Below are 21,096 nucleotides of genomic sequence, written 5' to 3'. Positions count from 1 at the left end.
TCCGCAGCAGGGACTGGGCCCAGGATTGGTCCCGAGTCCTAACTGCACTCAGCCAATGTTTTCATGAGATGTTGTTAAATCTGCCTCCCCACCGTGGGCTGGAGAATATGCTGACTTGTCTTTGGGTGGGGGCAGGGGCTGAGGTTACTCCTTCCGCCCCAGGCCACCTGCTGCCCCTCCCCATTCCCCCCCCCCAGCCCTGCCAGACAGAGAGGCTGGAGGCAGGACCGCACTTTCCACAGGAGGCTTTTACTGAGGGGTCGAGGGGTGCTCCCCGGCCAGAGGGCTGAGGACCTGGAAAGGCACATGCGGTGGCTGTGGTGGGGTCTCCCTCGTGGGTGGGGGCTGGCTTTGCAGAGACAGCTCCCCTGGCTGACCCCTCTTTGGCACTAAGCTGGGCACACAGGTGCCCTCATGCCCGGCAGCCCTAGCGCCCGCTTCCCCCTTTGGTGGACCTGTACCTCCCCCCACCCCACGGAGGTGGCTGGCAGTGTAGGCTGGCGGGGCCACAGGCTGCCAGGGATTGGCTCAAGGGCAAGGCCGCCCGTGGGAGGACCAGGGCCCCGGGCCGCCTCTCCCTTGCTGGCAGGGTGCTCCTATTGGCAATCGAGATGGCTCCAAACAGGAACCGAATAAATTAGCTTGTGGAAGGAGAGAAGGCCGGGGGCCAAGCGGGCAGGGGCTACATTCTTACCACGGCTCGCTAAGAAATGCTGTGCAGCCCTTTCTCCCGCGGGCTCCTGGAGACAACTGGCGGAAGAGCGGGGGCACCCAAGTGGCCTGCCCGCGGGTCCTGCCTGGTCGTTTCTACAGTGGGAAGGGGGGTCCCACAGGGTGGGAGCCTTGGTGGGCCGTTTGGGTGGTAGCCACGTGGGGTCTCCAGGGACTGAAGGGAATAAGGGGGACTAGGGCGTCAGGACAGCAGAGCCCCCCCCATGCAAGGCTCTGCACAGACTGGGCTGGTGGTGCGAGCTGGGGGGCTCCACTCCACCCCTCACCCCTCCTGGAAGAGAAGAAAGGACCACCTGCCCCACCCAGGGAAGCCTCCCCCCGCCCCCCGAGAGGCACGTGGTTTTGCTGGCAGTCCTCTGGACAGGGCAGGCCCACCGCCAGGAGGCCTGCGAGGGAAAGGCATGCAGGGTAGGCCTGCGGCAGTGCCGTGCCAGGCGCAGGGGTGGGTGGGCGAGTGAGGCTGTTTCCTTCATGTGATCCCAGGGCTCAAGGGAGAGGAGCACCCTGGAGGACCCCGGGGCCTTGGCCCAGGATCTGACAGAGCTCCTGGAGGCGCCGCTGCATCTTGGGAACGCCCGCCAGCTGCTGCTCAAGCCGCTGCTTCTCCTCGGTCAGGCTCAGGCGGGCAGCAGAGTCCAGCTTCTCGAACTTCCAGCCCCCCTCCCCGTCAAACTGTAGCAAGTGCGTGTGGTACTTCCTAGGCCGGGGGTGGAGGAGCAGAGGCTGCTCAGATGGAGACCTGGAGACTCAGCCCAGCCTCCCCCCTACTCCCGCCACGCCCCAGCCACCCAGCAGGTGGGGTGCTCCCTCCTCTCAACTCCGGGCGGGAAGGGAGGGCACCTACCATAGGGAGGGCCGGTGGGTGATGGAGAGCAGGGCAATGCCAGCGTCCTTGGCCGCCTGGAAGATCTTGCCTTCTACGTCAATGCTCACAGCGCTGGTGCACTCGTCCAGGAGGGCGTACTTGGGCCTGGGCGCATGTGGGGGGCAAAGGTGCTAGGGTTGTGTACTCTCCTTCACAGAAGCCTTGGCCTGCCGCCCCACCCCCACCGCCCACTGTGGGAACCCCTATCAGCGCACTGATTCTGCTTTTTCTGCCCAGTGCTGGCTGGGCCCAAGCCGGGGTGAGGCCCCCTAAGGGCCATAGGGCACCTGGCTGTCCCACTCGGCCTCCTGGGGGCCCCCAGCTCACCTGTGGTAGAACATGCGGGCCATGCCGATTCTCTGCTTCTCCCCCCCCGACAGCACATCCTTCCAGTCGCACACAGCCTCCCAACCTAGGTAGGGGCAAAGGGCTTCGGTGGGCTTCAGCGAGGGCTGGGGCTGCACCTGCAGGGGGCCCAGACCCAGGCCCAGCAGGAGGGCCTGAAGAGACCAGTGAGAGCGGGACACGGGGACCTATTGGACCCTGGAGAAGGCTGGGTCCACGCACCCTGGACGCTTATCTATCTGGAGGTGATCTTGATCTTGACTTGCAAGCAGAATTGTGGCCCCTCCAACAAAAGACACATGGGCATCCTGAGGCCTGGGACCACAGAACATGGCCTTACTTGCAGACACGGGCTTTACAGAAGGGACAGTTGTCACGAGGTCATGAGGGGGGCCCCGTCCCCCAGGACCACGTCCCCATGTAAAGGGGAAAACTGGAAACAGACACGCACAGAGGGAAGGCCACGGGAAGACACAGGGAGAAGACAGCCAGGCCTGGGGTGGCTCCACGCCCCACGGCCCTCAGAGGGGACCGACCCTGCTGACTCCTCGCATGGGGAAGTGGCACACTTCAGGTGGCGGAGCTGCTCAGCTGGGATGGCTGAGCTGCGGCAGCCCCAAGATGCTCGCCAGACCCGAGAGCCAGCCAGCGCGTCCATCCACGGGCAGCGGCGGGTGTGGCAGGGCCCCAGGGATGGCCGATGGGGTCTCCCCAGAAGGCTTCTCGCCCGCAGGGACCAGGTGTCTGTGTCACTGCCTGGTCTGAGCAGAGACGACTCCTTGCATCCTACCTCTACTCTGTCTTCCCACGGGACTGGAAGTTCCCTGCCAAAAAGGCTGTACTCTGTAGCTTGTCTTGAGGTGAGGTATCACCATGGAACCGAATTCTGGCCAATACAATTTCAGTATGTTACACATGCGCCAGCTTCTGGAACTTTCTTCAAAAGAGAGATGGCAGGTACCCTTGGTTTTTCCCCCTTTCTCCATCCCATGGCCTGGGGTGCGATGTGACAGCCCGAGGAGCCGTCTTAGATCATGAGGTGACTTCGGGAAAGGAGGCCACAGAGAGCTGAGCAACCTGAGGGGCCTTCACAGAGCGAGGCTGCCTCCGTCGATCGTCGCCTGCTTTCCTCACGACTTCGATGTCACAGGAAGATAAACTCGTGAATGATCTGAGCCAGTGTTGGGGGGACGGGGTTCTGTTACTCCCAGCTGAACTCAATGCTAACAGGCACTCAGGGTGCCCGTGAAGACAGGCGTGGGAGGGGGTGCGCTCCTGGGCACAGGGTGCCTGGTCAAGCGTCCCCTAGTGATGGAGGCGGGAAGCGGAACCCTGCTTTTCCGATCTCACTAAAAAAATTGAGCGCAGCCTCACCTTGGATCCCCCCTGCACCCGGGCTGCCCTCCCCTCCTCCCCCATTCTGGGCACAGCGAGCATTTGTGGACACAGCTGACAAGCCCTGATCAATGCCTTCTCTTGCTACCGGCCTGTCCCTCCAGTCCTGCAGTCTCCTTCCCAGGGGATGGCACCTCCCAGGCTCAAGCCAGAAACCCACGTGCCCCCTCCGGCTCTCTCCTGCCTCCTGCGTTAGAGGCCCTCTGCACACACACCCTGGGCTCACCTCTGCAGCTGACTGGCTCACGCCTGGGTCTGTCCTCTTGTTAAAATGAGACACGAACCCGTCACTTCCCTGCCTAGAGCCTTCCAAAGGCTTCCTTCACAGTCAGGGAAAGCCAGGGCTCCCCACCTGGCCCACAGGGCCCTCCCGGCCACTGAGCCCCAGAGCCTGGAGAGGGTGTCCAGAGCGGAAAGTGAGCGCCTACCCCGTCCCCCGCTGGATGCCTCCTGCTGTGCCGGGCCTGCCTTGCCCAGTGAGCTCTGGGGCACCCTAATGGGTGGCGCTTTCCAGGGCGCCTAGCTCTCTGGACTCCTGGATGTCGGAATTCTCTTCATCCCTCAGGGACCAAGAGGGAGTCGGGGGTGGGGGTGGCAGCGGCTCCCCAGCTGAGTCTCGGAACAGAAGGCAACCGACGGACAGCTCCCTCTCCGGCGCCGACCAGTGACATGTGTCACGTCCTCCCTACCTCCTTCCCGCTGCAGGATGTGGTTCAGGTGCACGATGTCCAGGATGGCTTCCAGGTGCCGCTCTGAATAGCCTTTCCTTCGCATGTCCTCCACAGAGTCTGGGTAGATGACCTGATCCCTCAAGGAGCCCACCGGCATGTAGGGCCTGCGGGTGCGCCGCCTGTCAGGACGGGCAGGCCTGGCCCTGCCTCCCGACCCCTTGCGCCTGGGCGGGCTCGGTTTCTGGCCGGGAGCCGGGCATGGGGTGCGCTCAAGGCCCGCGGATCCCTGCCACCTGCCCCCCTGCACACACACCACGCACTGCACACACGCTACGCCCCCCACCCCCCACACGTACGGGTGCGTGCGCACCTCAGACACGCTCATGCACATGCACCAACACACACCCACACCGCTCCACCGGGGGCGCATGCGCACCACACGGACGAGTAGGGCCACGGCTGGGGGGCGGGCAGGGGGAGGAGGCGTGGCCCCTCGGGCTCTGGCGGGGGCAGGTGCCCCAGGTGGGAAGGGGTAGAGGCAGGGCTCCCCTCCTCCCCTCACCTCTGGGGGATGTAGAACATGCGTTGCGGCGGGGGCTTGTAGAGCACGCCGCCGTACGTGGGCCAGAGGCCGCCAAGGATCCGGAAGAGAGAGCTCTTGCCGCAGCCGTTGGGGCCCGTGATGAGCAGGTGCATGCCCTCTTCCACCTGCGGGGAGCGGCAGCTGCGCTGGTACCTGGGGGGCCATGCCCACCTCCCTCCTCTCCGCTGGGCCCCATGCTGGGGTCCGTGCCCGGGCTGCCAGGTGGGCTGCTCTCAGCCCCTCACTGAGGGGCAGTGGGGCCTGAAGGTGAGGTCCAGGAGCCAGGGCCCTAACCACACACCTGTTCTGGGTCCTGGCCTGCCCCCCAGCCCCTGACATGCACCACAGAGCATGGGGCCAGCACGAGGAAGGCCCCAGAGAGCCACTGTCACCCTCTTTCCCTGCCGTCCTGCCTCTCTTGGACTAACCAGGACAGTTCCCGTGTCTTCGCTTCCCCAGCAGAGCTGCTTTCCCTTGAGGAACTGTCCCGGGAAAGGTGCTTCCTTTCAAGTTCTAGGGGCACAGAAGAAACCTCCAACTCTGTCCCTAATGCCCTGCCAAACTGCTGCCCCTGTAGGCCTCACTGTCTCTGCGGGTGCTAGGGCACTGGGCAGATGCCTCTGGGACCCCGGGGTTCAGCAACAAGCAGCTCAGGATGCCCAGTTAGCCCATTATGTGGTGCCTGCTGGTCTTAAGGAAATGCCTGCTGGGGGAAAGAGGCCAGCTGAGCTGGGGGCAGGGAGTGTGCAGAAAGGAGGGGGTCAGGTGGCAGGACCCCTGGGGCGCAACCCCTGCCCCCCCATCGCCATGTTGAGCTCTGCTCTCTCGCAGTGTGACCTAGCAGGAACACTGCTGTGCAGTCCCCAAGAGGTCTGAGTGAGACCGTGTTATGGACAGAGCGGTGCCCCCTGGGACACACATTGGAGTCCTAACCCCCAAGACCTGAGAATGTGATCTTATTTAGAAAAAGACACTTTGCAAATATAATTAGTTAAATTTAGATGAGGTCAGCCTGGAGTGGGGGGGCCCATAATCCAGTGTGACTGGCATCCTTAGTAAAAGGGATCATTTGGACCCAGAGACATGCACATGGGGGGAAGGCCATGCGAAGAGGAGGGCAGAGCCTGACACGAGGCTTCTGGAAGCCCAGAACTCCACTGATGGCCAGTAAAGCACCCAAACTGGGGGAGGCCTGGAGCAGACCCTTCCACAGCCCCCCGATCCGGCCTCTGGCCTCCAGAACCCGGAGAGAAGCCACTCCTGCTGCCCCAGCCCCTCCCTTTGTGGTCCTGATAGACCATAAATGCCCTCACAGGTCCGGGGGTGGGGAGACTGGGCCTCCCTCCTCCACGATCCATGTGCAGGGGCCAGTGTGTCAGGCCTGGCTCTCCCCCAGTCAGCACCCTGGAGTCTCCCTGGGCCCCTCCCTGGGCCTCTCCCTCTTCTGCCATCCTTCTTGCCCCGCTGCCTGGGAACCGCTCCTCCCAGCCCCAGAGCCTGGCTTCCACCTGGCTTCCACCTGGCTTCCACCTGGCTTCCACCTGGCCTCCCATCCCCACTCTTGTCCCAGTCACCCCTCCTCACCTGGTCTTGCTCCCTTGCCAGCTGCGCCCTGCCAAGCCAGGGCCCCTGCCCTTTGCCTACTTGGCTGTCACTGGGCCTGCAGGGGCAGTTGTTTGCCTTGGAAAAGCCAGGCATTTGTGGCTCCCTGCCACACCCCAGGAGTGACCACGGCCAGGGACAACAGAGATGATACCACTGTCCCGTGCTGCTTGGGATAACGAAATGTGCCCGGCCTCCAACTGGCTCTCAGGGCCCCTCCAGCAGATCAAGGAAAGGAGCCTCCACTAGCACTACCAGGCCCAAAACCCCCACCTGCCTCTTCCCCGTAACTCCCTGCCCAGCTGTGACTCCAAGTGACTGGGCTCTGCAGCCAGGAACATGACGCCCCAAAGTCCCCCAGCTCTGTGCTCCTGCCCCTTCAGTGCCTGTCGTCTGCCTGTCCACTGGGAGAGGCCCTCTTCCTCCTGCGGCCCATCCACCCTGAGGCTCCTGGGGTAAGCTTTAGGTGACCTCTACTCACCTCACACACAGGACCACCCTTCCTGTGGCCCCTACAGGATCCTGGGCAGCTAACTGGGGACATCTGCAATACTTGAGGTGACCCAGTGTGGGGCCTTCCTGAGGGCAGTGCCCTTCCAGCTTATCCTGGTTTCCAGGGCCCGGCCTGGGGATGAATGAATGACTCCATCTTGTTTCTGGCACTGACCCCACCCCCACAGGTCCCGCCTTCATTCTACCACTCCCTGACCCTGTCTGAAGCTCTGGCTAGGGACCCAGGTGACTGGTGGGGTTGGCCACTAGGACTCGCTTTTCACAGACGGCCTCTGTAGAGGCTGAGGGCCCTCCCAGGGGCCAGGGGTACCCAGCGCACACCTACACTGGGGGCTTCTTGAAGCAGATGGGTGGGGCCTTAAGCTCAGGTCACTGGAGTTGAAACGGAGTCCCCAGGTCCTGGGCTTCTCAGGGATTGGGGTGGGAGGTGGCAATGATAGGGCCAGGGCCAGGAGCCCTTGGGCGACCTTTGGCCACTCCTGGTAATTGCCACTTTCATGACTGCATGGCGACAGAACTCACAGTCAGAGCCTTCTAGGTGTTTCGCCTGGACCTTAGCCTACCTGCCAAGGGGATCTTGGGAATGACAACATACGCAGGCCCAGTAGGCTGGACACCAAAGGCGGGGGGCGGGGCTCGCGGCTCGCAGATGCAGAAGGCCAAGCCCCAGGCCCTGGAGTTCAGCCGGGGGCTGCCAGCACTCCTGGGTCAGGCAAACCACGCCCCACCCCGCCCCCTTGACCTACCCTGATGTTGAGGCTGGCCACCACCACCTCTCCCGTGGGCGTGATGATGGGGATGTTCTCACAAATAATTCCTTGTTCCACGTCTACCACTTGGCCTGGAGAGAGAATGCAATGGACGAACGGAGGGAGCAGCAGCACCCCTGCCTTCTTGTGGGTTCCACGCGCCCCCACCCCGCCTGCGTGCGGGTCCGGGGGCTCCCCGGGGAATATGGTGGGGCTTCCATGAGACTATCCCTGAACAGTGTCTGGTGCCGCACTCGGGTTGGGGGGGGCAATGTCAATGTCCACCCTTACTCTGTAAAACCCACTGTTCCTGGCACTCCTGTAATGGAGGCTTGGATGCCTGGGCCCCTCTTCCACAGAACCCTGGCCCCTGCTGTGGTCTGGAAGTTTCCGTTGCTGCCCACATCGGACAGTGAGCCCCTCTACTCAGGGACTGCATCTCTTTCTTTTGTGCCCTTACCTCGGATTTGCAGGGGCCCCTCTACGCGGACTCCAGGCCTCGCCACAGCCCCGGGCCCCGCCTGAGTGTCCTCCAGCTCCCCGGGCCTCTTGAAACGGCAGTGCTGGACATCTTCAAACACCTGGAACATCTCGTGTACTCGGGCTGTGTAGCCGGCCAGCTCCGTCACCTGCGGGCAGGGTGACCCTGGCTCAGATGCTGCCAGCTGGGGGACAGGGGACAGGCACGGTGGGAGGGGGCGGCGCTGAGCTGGGGGGGGCTTGCCTCCTTGTAGGATGATATGATCCGCTCGATGGCATCTGCAGCGGCTGTGAGGAGGTTGCGGGCGATGGTGAAGGCTTCTGTGCGCTCGCTCACGAGCTCCTCCTCCTTCATCTGCAAGGCCGCCTTCTTCACTGCCTCGGGGTCTGCAGAGCACAGTGGCAAGGAGGGGGCCGTGGAAGATCAAAACGGACTCACGAGGGGAAGGGAGAGTCTCTTCGGCAGACAGTGCTGGGACAGCTGGGCATCCGCTTGCAGAAGACACCCTACCTCACACCACCTACAAAAACTAACTCTCGTGAGAGCTTAGACTAGAAAACTCTGGGAAAAGAGCAGCCATAAGTCTTTCTGAGCTGGGATTATGTATGGCTCCTTAGATACGACACCGAAGGCACAGGCAACAAAAGAAAAACAGTAAATGAGCTTCACCAAAATTACAACTTTTCAGGCACCCAAGGGAACCATGCAAAAAGCAAAAAGACAACCTACAGGTTGGGAAAAAACACCTGCAAATCACGTGTCCAATAAGGGTCTCATATCCAGAATATGTAAAAAAAAAAAAAAAAACTTTTTCCATTTAACAACAAAGAAAACCCAAGGAAACCATGGGCAAAGGATGTGAAGAGAAAATTCTATGGTATTTCCTAGATCACCAAGTGGCCAGCAAGCACATGAAAAGGCGCTCAACATTTTTGGTCATCAGGGAAACATAAATCAAAACCACAATGAGCTACTACTTCTTCCCGCCCACGAGGATGGCTGGTGTTGCAGAATGGCGCAGCCCATGTGGACACCAGTCTGCTGGTTCCTCAGAAAGTTCCACAAAGAGTTACCATGGGCCCCAGCCATTCTGTTCCTGGGTATGCATCCGCGAGAAACAAAAAATGCACGTTCACACGAAAACCCGTACACAAATGATCATGGCAGCACGATTCGTCACCAACCAAATGCATAAACGGCCCAAGTGTCCATCAGTGGATGGACAGCTCAGGAAACTGGCACGTGTGGATAATTTGGCTGTGAAGGGCCGATTCAACCTACAACGTGAATGACCCTTGAAAACGTGAGGCAAAGTAAGAGAAGGCCAGCACCGATGGCTGTAGATTGGGCGATTCCATTCACGGAAGGGCCCACAGGGGGCTGATCCGAAGCAACAGAAAGAAGAGTGGGGGCTGGGCCGGGGAGTGCTGCGGAGAGCGTGACCGCTAATGAGTCCAGGGTTTCTTTTTGGGGTGATGACGACGTTTTGGACTTAGTGGTGATGGTCGTACAATTTCACTGATATGTTAAAAACCACCTAATCATACACTTTAAAAGTCTCAATTGTATGGGATGTTTTTTACATCTCAATGATCTGGATGAGGAAATGACCCACGAGGCAGCGGGCTTTCTTTGTCGGCGCCACCAGCTCCTTTCCCCTGAACTGCCCTCGCTTGGTGCCCTCTACTAACGACGGCAGCACCTCTCGGCCACACCTGCTCCTCACCGTGCAATGCCCAGAGCTGTTGGACCCCTGATGCTTTCCAACATGAATGTCCCTTTTGGACCTCCAGTGCTACCCCCATTTCTCCCTCGACACTGTATTCTGTGGCCTTTCTGAGATCGGCCATCCCTGATGTCCCTGTTTCTCTTTGGGAGCCTTTTTTTCTCTCCCGACCTCCTTTTCTGTTTCAGTCTAGACCCTGTGGCTGCTCACGTCAGTCATCTTCTGTCAGTGGTTTTAACTCCCACGACCCTTAGAGTTCCCAGGAAGGCAGGGCTTTTACACAAGGAATGTTCTGGAAAAGGTGATGGGGAGCAAGGGGGCGGCGGACTCTGAGGGTCCTGAAGTGTGGGAGAGTGAGCAGTGCCCACTGGGGTACTCGGGGGAAGCTGAGCCTCCTGGGGCCAAAGCGGTAGGAAGGAAGGTCCCGTGAAAGGCCCAAGGACTCTCTCCAGGGGCCTATGTCACTTTGAGGTGGAAGCCTTAGGGATATGACGGCAGAGGTGGGGTGGGAAGGGGCAGGGAGCCAGCTCAGGGCATATGGCTTCCAGGGCAGTAGCCAGTGGAAAAGGCATGGGATGGATGGCCTGACTGCCCCGCACTGCCTTTTCTTGGGCCTGGCCCAGGAATCTCCGGAAGAGGACAGGGCAGCGGGGGCGGGGGGTGGTGACTAATCCTGGCAGTCTATGGTCTTGAGCCTGCCCTTCCACCATGCCCCCAGGGACAGAGCCCCCAACAGGCAGGGGAGGCATAAGCTATCCTCCCTGAATGTCCTAAAAGCCTGACAGCGGATACGCACAAAGGGAAAGGGTTTGCAGTTGCTGGGGGGCATGCTGGCACCAGCTGGCACCCCCTGGAGACAGAACTGATCACCCTCTGTAGGTTCCCTCGGAGGCTTGGGCAGCCAAGACCAGCGCCTGGAGGCAGGACACCAGGCAGCTGGTCAGAGCAAGGCCATCCTTCCTCTGGGCCTTCCAGCCTTGCAGCTCTAGCAGGCCAGAAGGGCACAGGGACCTAAATTTTCCCCAGTTGGTCAATGTCTGCCTGCTCCCGTAGGTCCCCCGGGCTCTCAGCTTCCTCGAAGCACCCAGAGCCCTCACGAGCCTCCGGGTCCCGGGGATATAGCAAGGACAAAACAAACGAAAATCCTTGCCTCCACTGAGCACAGCAGCCTAAAGTGGCAGAGCGACAAGAGACGAAATGGGGAAGTGGACCAGATGGGCCGTTGGGCGTTGGGCGTTGGGCGTTGGGAGAGCAGCGAGGCGGGGACGGGGAAGAGGATGGCGGTCTCATCAGAGCAAAGAGTGTTCCCAGCAAAGCGAGCAGCACTTGCTAAGGCCCGGGGGCAGAAGCCTTGCTTCAGGGGAAGAGCAAGGAGGCCAGTAAGACAGTGGAGTGAGCAAGGCAGGCTGGAGTGTTTCACATTTTTACAGTAACTAACTATAAGGGGCCACAAGGCCAGGGACAAGAACTCATGCTTCTTTGAATTGCCCACAAAGTCTGGTGGAGCAGAGGGTCCAGAAAGTCCTAGGCTTTCACAGGAAGGAGGGGCCTTGGGGATGAGATGGGCTCCAACGCCAGCGATGGGGGAGAGTAGTGGCAGGTCAGTTTTGTCGTGGGTGGATTTGCCCTCGCTCCAGGCCGGGGGTGCCGACTGGGTCTGGTACCTGGATCTAAGTCCAGGCCACCCTTTCTGAAAGGCTTTTGTGGTGGAAAGTAATAAGCCCCCTCCAATGAGGTCCTTCCCCAGAGAAGGAGAGCCGACGGTACAGAAGCCCCAAGGTAGAGACACAAATACAGAGAGAGTCAAAGACTTCAGCTCTGAAACAAGTCAGGCTCTCTCTCATATGCAGTCGAAAACCCTCTTGCTGAGCGCCTGGGTGGCTCAGTCAGTTAAGCGTCTCCCTTTGGCTCGGGTCATGATCCCGGGGGCCTGGGATGGAGTCCCACACTGGGCTCCTTGCTCAGCGGGGAGCCTGCTTCCCCCTCTCCCTCTGCTGCTCCCCACTTGCGTGCGCGTGTGTGTGCGCTCTCTCTCTCTCTCTCAAATAAGTCTTAAGAAATAGAAAACCCTCTTACTACCAAATTGCATAGAATATAACACCTTTAGTTTTTTTATTAAAAAAAAATTTTTTTTAAAGTAACCTTTATACCAAACATGGGGCTCCCAACTCACAACCTGGAGATCAAGAGTCGCACACTCCACAAACTGAGCTAACCAGGTACCCCGAAGTGTAACACCTTTTCAAGCAGAGCTGTGCTCCAAGGAAAGGAAGGGAAATTTCAGGAACACAGAGAGAAGGCAGCCATTAGGTGCTCCCGTGAAGTCTCCAGAGATGAGAGAAGACGGAAATTTCTCTTATGCTGCCGGCCCTCCAGGTGCTCGAAACAAAAGGTCTTCTCTAAGAATCTATAATTATGTGTCTGGAGTTCAAATTAATACCGCCTCCAAGTTCAGGAACCCCTTTTCCCCAAGCTGAGAAGCTAAGGTAAAATGGCCTTCAAGTGGTTAATTACCTGCGCGGGCATGTGTGGCACCCCCAACAAAAGCAAATACAGACCGCGCTGGGGAATGACCCCTCGGGTTAGGCCACTCAGGGTTCCCATGGGAGTATGGTTGCAAAACCCACAGGGAACCAGTTCACCGTGAGCGAAGAGCAGCGGACAGAAGATACAGCCTAGATTCCCGAGAATTCTGATAATCAAATAGCTGGAGAGAGACAGAGACCACGGAATGTACAAAGGAGCAGTCCAAACGATGAGAAAATCAGACACGAAAACAGTTTAAAGTTTCTATCTGAAAAGAAAAATGTCTGTTTTCACATTTCTGTGTGAAAGGGAAGCAAATGGAAGTCATAGAAATAGTCACTGAAATTTAGAACTTAAAATAAAAACAACAAATCAGATGCAGCTGAAAAGAAAACTCATGGATGAGCGAGCATAAAAGATCAGTGGAGAATTTTCCAGAATGTTGGAAAATCTGAACACATGAAGGCCATACAACAAATCTCAAGCAGGACAAACAGAAACTGACTGGCAAACACTTCGTAGGTTAACCGCAGGATGCCAGAGAAGAAAAGTCGAAAAGTGACCAGAGGGACACAGATTCTAATGACAGATTGTCCAACAGAGACAATTATTGTCGAGGGGCTGAGAGAAGGTAACTGCCTGCCTCGGCTTCCACACCCAACTACACTTTAGTCTGAGAAAAGAGTAAAATAAAGATGGTTCCGACAACAAAATAGTCTCCGTGTTCCCATGACGAAAAGTCTTGCAGAAAGAACTTCCAGAAGATCTCTATCTGTAAGAAGGTAACTAACTGGGCTGTGGAAAAGGACTGGTGAGCCAAGAAATCGGTAACCACAGGGGTAAATTTAGACACACATGGACCCGATAAAGCAACAGCCAGGCAATATAAACAACAGGAAAGCAAATTTGACGCTGAGCTCCACCAGACACCAGCAGGGCTGGTCCCTAGAATGTTCTCAGGGCTAGGTGGGGGAGGAGCTCCATATTAACAGCGATTCTGCCCGAGGACGTGTGTTAACCTTTCAGAGGGCGGGGACGGGAAGATTGCAGGAGGACGAGACGGGAAGCCCCATGACCCACCAGCCAAAGTGACAAGCAAGGGAGCGTGACCCTTGCTGAGCTCGGGATACTGGCTGGACCTCAGGGCCCCAGCAGAAGGGGCAGGTGGGTCGGCTGGGCTCTGGGGTTCCCCAAGCCCAGCAGTTAGTGACCCGGGCCGGGGGGTGGGGGGTGGGGGGAGGGGACAGGAGAGGGCTTCGCCCCGTGGCAGTCGGGCTCTCACCTGACTCTGCATAGCCGGTGGCCGTGATGATAGGCACGGCCACCATGAGCAGGCCCGAGGCGCTCCACACGTACTTCATGAGGAACTGCTCCAGCGTGATGTACCACAGGCGCTCCAGCAGGATGAGGTGAATCTGCGAAGCCAGGCCCTGGTAGGACTGCTGCAGGAGGGCTAGCTCCACCTGTGGGGGCCCGGGGGGGACAGTGAGAGACCATGGGGCTTCGTGGTAGCTCCCATGGAGGCCACGAGAAGCTCGAAGCACCACTCATACATGCCATGCTATTGGACGGCCAGGACAAGGTCCAGGGCTGAGGGTAACGACCGGGCCATATTACACGGAGGCCGGCTGTCAAAGTTCGGGACTGCCTGACATCATAGTACCAGGGGACCGTCACGACGCAGAAGGGACTCCCCACCCCCACCATCCCTTCCTTCCACCGCACCTCTCTAGTCGGGACACTTACCGTGCCCCTCTCTTTGCCCTGCGGAGCTCCCGGACATCCTTGGGCAAATGCTGGGGGGTGGGTGGGGTGGGTACTAGCTTGAGCTAAGCAAAGGGCAGCACAGGAAAGCAAAAGGCAGTACTTGGTTTTGAGGAAGTCGGTTCCAGAGTGTCTACTTTGACCTCGCCTCCCCAACCTGCTCAAGGTTCCCCTGGATGAGGAGCATATGCCGCGATCTCCCACAGAAACCTGGCGGGCAGGCTCCCAAGCCAGCCCTGCCCTTGCCTCCCCATTCCTGCACTGGCCACACCACCCGTGACCTCAGGCTGCCCACGGCTGGGCAAAGGGGCGCCCATGGGGTCCGGATGAGGGGGCGCCAAAGGGAATGGAAGGCACACCGGAGGCGCCAGGAACTGGGTCATGGCAAGGTGGCCATTAGGTTGGGGGTTTCTTGGCTCGTTACTTGTGGCAGGGGGGGCATGCCCCAGCCCTGCCTCCAATCCCCAGCTGAGCACAGCTGCCCAGCATGGCACCATCTCCTCTGCCAAGTACTTTCACACCTGACTTTCCACTTGACTTTCATCACCTACAACAGTTATGTGTACTCTCATGTCCACTGTACTGGGGACACCAAAGCCCAAGAGGCAAAGGGACCTGCCCAAGCTCAGATAGCTTGGGGGTAGCCAGACGTGTGCAATTTGGACCATGCTGGCAGAGTCATTAGGAGAGAACCAGATTCTCATAAATGATGCTTTGACCTACTTGTTCTCGAACCAGCAAGAGTTTGTACCCATGCGCATGCGAGTAAAATCTGAACAAGCCTCCTCCGCGAGATCTCAATGAGAACAGAGCACTGATGTCTGCCCCCTAGCCAGTCACCTCCGCCCTAACCGGTCGAATGGAGCCTGGGCTAGTGTCCCTAGAGACATCAGCTGGTGGAAGTGGGGGGAGCCACACGCCTGCACAGTAAAGGCAATCACGAGGGCCCGTCACCCCACACCACTTTCTAGCCCTTAAGCCGAGGTCAAAAGAGACAGGCTGTGGACATACACCAGGGCCGTCCTGCCCCCACTGTCCAGGTCTGGCCCATTGATTGGCTTTGCACTGAAGCCAATCCTGGTTCCTGAATCGAGCACACCTCCTCTGAGCACCCTGGCAATCCCGGCTCGTGCTGGGAGCTGGCAGGGGTGCCAGCCGGGGCTGATGATGTAGCTGCGGGCGCCTCACCCAAGGCTGTGGCAGTCCGCCAAAGCCCTGCAGTCCGACGTGTGGGAGAGGAGATGGGCTGTAGCTACACACCAGGCGTTTTCTCCTAATCTGGAGCCTGGCCTACACGCGGGATGTCCCCTCTGCAGAGTTTAGGGACAAGCCTTTTTAAAAAAAAAAAAAAAGATCATGGCCTCTGCCCAGTGAGCAGCCAGTGAGACCAGGTCCGGGCACAAAGGCCACTTGACACAGACAGGACAGACAGGCCTTCAGGAGGTGGATACCATTATGCCCCTCCCTTGGGAAGCCCTCGGGAACCGAAACTGGAGTCGCAGAGAGCAGGGCCCGAGGCAGCTGCAACCCCAGGCACGAGGAAGGGGAGGGGCTGAGGCAAGATAAAGGGAGCAGTGGCCCGCAGTAACCTTTCCAGCGCCAGGCTCCCGGCAGGCTTGGCCTGCTGGGGAGCTGCGCGCCTGGAACCCAGGCGGAAGGGCGGCCACGGGGGGTGGGGGGGGTGGGGGCAGGGTGGCTGCTGGGCCGGCAGGAAGTGCGTCCTGCCGCCGTGGCGGCCGGGGCCAGGCATCCCTGGCCGGGGGCCTGTGGAGGAGGCTGAGCAGGTAGCTGGGTTGGCCTGCAGGCTCAGGCAGGGGAGGCTTTGGGCCGCCACTGTTGTGGCCGCCGCGCTGGGCGCTGCTCGTTAAGCCCCGCTTGGGCTGAGTCACGCCCATAATGCCAGCCTGCCTGGCCCACCAGCTTGGCCAGATACTGGCCTTCAAAAGCCCTGGGGGGCCCACGCGGGGCCAGGCAGCAGGCTGGGTCCCACTGTCCCTGCTCCCAGGTGGCAGCAGCCTCCTCCCGGCTGGCGGCAGGAGTGGAGCAGGCAGGGAGCTCCGGCATGGGAAACCGCTAGGATCCGCAGCTCCGAGGCCCAGACAACCACCCCGAGATGGAGAGGAAGCAGAAGTGGCCTGGCGCAAGCCGGCAGCCGTCCCAGGGCAGTCCCCACCCAGCCTTCCTGCTTCTCCATTTCTGAGCCCAAATCTGGGCAACCCCAGGACCTGCCATCCCCAGTCTTCGTCTTCTTGACCTCCCTGCACATCTGGCAGGAGCCCCAGCCAGGCCTGGGCTTTGCCCGCTGTGCATGGCTATTTGCCACCCCCCTCCCCCCGGGCCCAGTACCCCGACCTGCCCCACCTCGTGGCCCCCATAGAAGGCGATCTCCTCGGAGTTGGCCACCACGCGAGAGTGCATGTAGCGCAGCTCTCCCTTCCTCCGCGCCTCCTCGGCCACCAGCTCGCCAAACTTGGGTGAGAAGGCCCGCAGCACGTTGGCTGTGAGGAACACGACGAGGCCCGCAATGGCCGAGGGCCAGGCTGTGCCAGCCCCACGGGAACGGGCCGCGCGAAGCAGGGTGTAGGCGGTCACGGCAACATCCAGGAGTGGCTTGGTGAGGTTGGAGTAGAGGTGGGCCACGGAGGCGGCAAAGGCCACCACGTCCTCTGTCAGGGACTGGTCAGGGTTGCGAAGCCGCCCGTCCATGTTGCTGACTCTGTAGTAGGTCTGCTGGGAGAAGTAAAGGCTGTAGGCATGGGCCACTAGACGGCTGCGGAAGGACAGGGCCAGCTGGCCCTCTAGGAACCGGATGGCACTGTTGATGAAGGTGGCGGGGAGGGCGATGAGGAGCCACTGCAGGAGCTGCCAGCCGAAGGCCCGGGGGTCCTTGCGCACGATGCCGCGTGCCAGCCGGCCATCCAGGCGGGCTACGTACACGGACAGGAAGGTCCGGCTCACCAGGGAGGCCGAGTGCAGCGCCAACAGCCCCGTCTCCCGGCACAGGGTCCTGGGAAAGAGCAGCCGCAGGAGTCCCAAGAGCCGCTGCAGGAACACCCGGTTCACGCTGGCCTTGGCCGCTGCGGCCCCGGACACCTCCTGCGTGGACTCCCCGGCTGGTACCTGAGGGCCCCTGGTGGCTGCCAGGTACTGTCGCACCAAAGGGTAGACTTTGTGGGCTCCATAGGCCGTGAGGGCCAGGACCAGAGCTGTGCGCTTCAGCGTGCTCACCCGCGAGGACCGGGGGGTGGAGAGGACCGGCATGTCACCTGGGATGGACGCACAGGGCTGGGGCTGGTGCCTGAGGCAGAAGTCGTGGCAGGTGGCTGGAAGGGTTGTTGCTCTGACCCCCGGCTCCTGGTCTAGGCAACTGGAAAACTTGCAGTGGTCCCTGAGATGGTCGCGTTAGGCCACTGGGGCGGTGCTGGGGCCCCCAGTGCGGTGGGTTCAGGACCCTCCAGGGTAGCGGCCTCTCCACGCAGCCAAGGTGGAGAAACTTGGCAGGTCCCTAGCCCCTGGGGTCAGAGCCTCGGGGGGAGGGGGGGTGTCAGCAAAGAGGGAGTCTCTTCCTCTCCACCGCCTCCTCCTCCGCCTCCTCCTCCTCCTCTCCGGGTGGCGCCCCTCCCCGGGGCACCGGGCGCGTCCGTCCGCTCCGCAGCCTGGCTGAAGCCGACAGTGACTCCACCACCCACCCCTTCCCAGGGGCGAGTCGAGGGGAAGGGGAGGAGGCGGAGGAGGGGCGGGAGGCGGAGCCCAGGAGCGGCGAGCCCCACCCCGTTCTCGCCCCACGGCTGGGCCCCACCCCTTCCCCAGACCACTGAGACGTGGGAGGACCGCGCGGGCCAGAGAAGCGGGGCACGGGCTTTCCCGCCAAGGCCCCGCCCCTCCTGTCGGCGCGCCCGAGGCGTCGCCGCCCAGCCTCCAGGAGCCTCTTCTCCAGTCCTGGGCTTCGGAGCCTCGGCTGGGGGGCGGGGCGAAAACGGCCGTGGGCGGAGTCGCCGGGGCCTGGGTGCGGTTGGGAGCTGGGAGCGGGGTCCGGGCGCGGCAGGTGCTTCCGGTTTCCGGCCGTGGGGGGAAGGGGCGGGGCCAGGGCTGCGGTGGGAGCGTTTGGTGGCGGCGGCAGCGGGGCGTGTGCGTTGGCTGTGGGAAGCTCGGTGAGCGTGCTCGCGCGCCGGGCTGGGCCCTGCCGCCACTCAGGTCGTCCGGGCCTTTGACGGGGGGCAGCGGCGGGTAGTGCGGGGAGGGCCCGGGGCGCGGGGCCGAGGACCGAGCCGGGAGTACGGGGATACGGCTAGGCTGAGGGGAGTCGGGGCGGTGGCTGGAGTTGGGCCCCGGGGGCGTGAGGGCCGGCGACCGGCGGTGGCGAAGCCCCTCGGGAGGGGCCGCCGGGGTGGGGCTCGGGGAGGGCTTGGCGGCCTGGGGCCGCGTCGAAGGGCCGCGCGGGTGGAGCGCTGGGGGACTCGAGCCGGGTGGGCAGCTGTGGCAGATCCGGGCTGTCGGGAGGGGCTCCTCTGCCTTCCGGAAGGACCGCTTTTTCTAGAACTTTCCCTGGATGGGGTCATGAGGCGCTTACTCGAGACCCGCATTTGCTCTTGGCCCTGACTCCCTCCCGGTAGGAGTCGCTCTTGTGGGCTTTCTGAGGTACCCCGAGTTCTCCCACCGCGTCGGAGGCCGTTGCGGCGGCGTCGGAAGGCTTTTTTTTAGGCTGTAGGTTTTCTCTCGGCTCCGTGGGAAAGGCTCGGTCGGGAAGGGCCTCCTGGTTTCCCCAGGAGGGGGGTGTGGGGGCGCTGCGGCTCTCGGAGAAAGTGCGTTACCGAAACACTGCCGCCCTGGGGCTGACTGGGCCCAATGGATGTTGAGAATTTTCTCCCGTCTTTATAATCTCTCCTAACGCTTTCCCAGTTGAGCATAAAGAGTTTGCTGAACTCCATCTGGAAAGGAATTCGCCGGGAAGGTGGCTTTTAATGCCCCTTCCGGAGGGCAGCGAGTAACTCCGTGCTGGCAAGTGGGAGTTTGTCAGGCCTTTGAGCACGGCTGGCCAAGTCTCCCTGCTGAGCTGAGCACGGCTGCATCCGGTGGCTCGAAAAGACTGGAGTAGCGTGCTGGGGTAGAGGGTAAAAGGTGGCTGCCCGGCTCTCACAACAGCTTCTGTCCCTTTTGTGTCGTGTCAGGAAACAAGCTCGCATCTCACTGTTGGAAACCTTCTAGCAACACGATGAGTCTGCAGTGGACTGCGGTCGCCACCTTCCTCTATGCGGAGGTCTTTGCTGTGCTGCTTCTCTGTATTCCCTTCATTTCTCCCAAAAGGTATGGCCTGTGGAGCAAGCAGGCAAGCAGAATGGTGACTGTTGCCGAGCCCGGTAACTTCTGCATGCAGGGTTGGTAAGACCCTGGAATTGGGGCCAGGTGGAAACTGGCAGAACCTGTCTGGGCTTGAGGTGGCAGGGGTTGTGTTTATTATTATCAACCTTTCACACAGTTTTGCTTTGTCATATCTTTTTGAATTTCTTTCCCATGTGTGCTGCCTTCTGGCCTCCAGGATGCTCCAAGAGGGAGAAGACTTATCTCTAGTTATTTTTCTGGGAATGCTGCCCTCCGCCCTAGGGTTCAGGGGGTGGCAGTCTGGTGTCTGGAAGGCTTGCACCATGGGGTCATGTTGTAGCTGGACTGGTGACTTCTCTTCTCCCAGCCAGTCCCACTGGCATTGCATAGTGGCCTCATGAGCATTACTCAGCCTGTGAGTGGTGAAGCCATGTTCCTTTTAACAAACAGAGAATCTGTTCAAAGTTAATTGGAAATCAACTTTTAATTACACCTAAAATGTGGACACATTCTGATTTTATTTTTTTTTATTTTTTTTTTTTAAAGATTTTATTTATTAATTTGACAGAGAGAAATCACAAGTAGACGGAGAGGCAGCCAGAGAGAGAGAGAGGGAAGCAGGCTCTCTGCTGAGCAGAGAGCCCGATGTGGGACTCGATCTCAGGACTCTGAGATCATGACCTGAGCCGAAGGCAGCGGCTTAACCCACTGAGCCACCCAGGCGCCCACATTCTGATTTTAATTGGAAAATTATTATTTTTTTTTTTAAAAGATTTTATTTATTTATTTGTCATGGAGAGAGAAGCGAGAGCAAGCACAGGCAGACAGAGTGGCAGGCAGAGGCAGAGGCAGAGGGAGAAGCAAGCTCCCCGCCAAGCAAGGATCCCGATATGGGACTCGATCCCAGGACGCTGGGAAAATTATAAATAAGGCTGAACCTTTGTCAATCATTTTAAAAACTTTTTAAAAATTTTTTAATAAAGATTTTTATTTATTTGCCAGAGATAGAGAGAGTACACACAAGCAGGCAGAGAAGCAGACAGAGGCATCGAGAAAAGCAGGCTCCCTGCCGAGCAAGGAGCCCGATGGGGAACTATATCCCAGGACCTTGGTGTCATGACCTGAGCTGAAGGCAGTGGCTCAACCAACTGAGCCACCCAGGTGTTCCTATTTTAAAAACTTTTTAAATAAAAATATAGATCTCTGATATGATAAAATAGGAAGTACATGTAATTATATAAGAAGTACACTTGCCAAAAGCCAGATCTGAACCTCTTCAAGCCTTACACAGTTCAGAGGAAATGTAGAGGAAGAGGCCCTTTCAGAGCTGCAATCTGGGCAGCTTTGTAGGACAAAACCTGGTTTCTGCAAAAAGTAGATTCGGCAAGAAGACAGGAGAGGGCGAGGAGAGATTGAGGCTGCTTCTCAACTAAATGCACAGTCAGAACTCTTGACGGTTCTAATTCACACAAACCAGGTGTTTAAAAAAAAATTGCAACAGTTGGACTTTGGGACTCTGGCTCCGGTAATGAGGGATTCTCTTTCATTTTCTTGAGGTCTGCTGATAGCATTGTGATGGTGTTAACCATTTCCAAAGGCTCTTTATTGACAGTTACATCCTGAAGTATTTATGGAAGGAGATGACGGAAAGTCTTGGGTTTGCTTCATAATAATCCAGGGCGGTGGGGGGTCTAGATGTACCCACGTGTCATGTGGAGAAACCGTTGGAAGAAATCATGTGTATGTGGCAAGCATTTTGAACATTATGTAGAGGAATGCAGTGGGAAGATCTCCGTCTCCCTGCCCCTGAAGCTGTAGGACTCTG

General features: G+C 59.4%; 2 protein-coding genes across 5 annotated transcripts in view; one reads left to right on the top strand and one right to left on the bottom strand.

Annotated features, from left to right (window-relative positions):
• Positions 1-230: 230 nt before the first annotated feature.
• Positions 231-17,678, bottom strand: ABCD1 (ATP binding cassette subfamily D member 1). Of its 2 annotated transcripts, XM_032329863.1 has the most exons (11): positions 16,314-17,678; positions 13,471-13,651; positions 8,180-8,322; positions 7,916-8,084; positions 7,453-7,547; positions 4,571-4,716; positions 4,027-4,172; positions 2,733-2,879; positions 1,925-2,009; positions 1,577-1,702; positions 231-1,429 (listed from the first exon to the last, which is right to left on the bottom strand). In XM_032329863.1, the coding sequence occupies exons 1-11, from the start codon at positions 17,211-17,213 to the stop codon at positions 1,219-1,221; spliced, it is 2,349 nt and encodes a 782-aa protein (XP_032185754.1). In that variant the 5' UTR covers positions 17,214-17,678; the 3' UTR covers positions 231-1,218. The 2 variants fall into 2 exon arrangements, with proteins under 2 accessions (XP_032185754.1, XP_032185755.1); XM_032329864.1 differs by lacking the exon at positions 2,733-2,879 and having other exon boundaries at positions 16,314-17,677.
• BCAP31 (B cell receptor associated protein 31) overlaps positions 15,717-21,096 on the top strand; it is a 32,018-nt gene continuing 26,638 nt past the window's right edge. The window contains exons 1-2 of one of the 3 annotated variants that reach the window (XM_032329866.1): positions 15,717-15,736; positions 19,121-19,256. In XM_032329866.1, the coding sequence (XP_032185757.1) occupies positions 19,165-19,256 (92 nt within the window). In that variant the 5' untranslated portion in view covers positions 15,717-15,736; positions 19,121-19,164. The other 2 variants (XM_032329867.1, XM_032329865.1) reach the window with 2 other exon arrangements.

The sequence above is a fragment of the Mustela erminea genome, chromosome X (assembly GCF_009829155.1).
Source record: "Mustela erminea isolate mMusErm1 chromosome X, mMusErm1.Pri, whole genome shotgun sequence".
Taxonomy (NCBI): Eukaryota; Metazoa; Chordata; class Mammalia; order Carnivora; family Mustelidae; genus Mustela; species Mustela erminea.
This window is presented reverse-complemented; position numbering and strand designations above follow the sequence as displayed.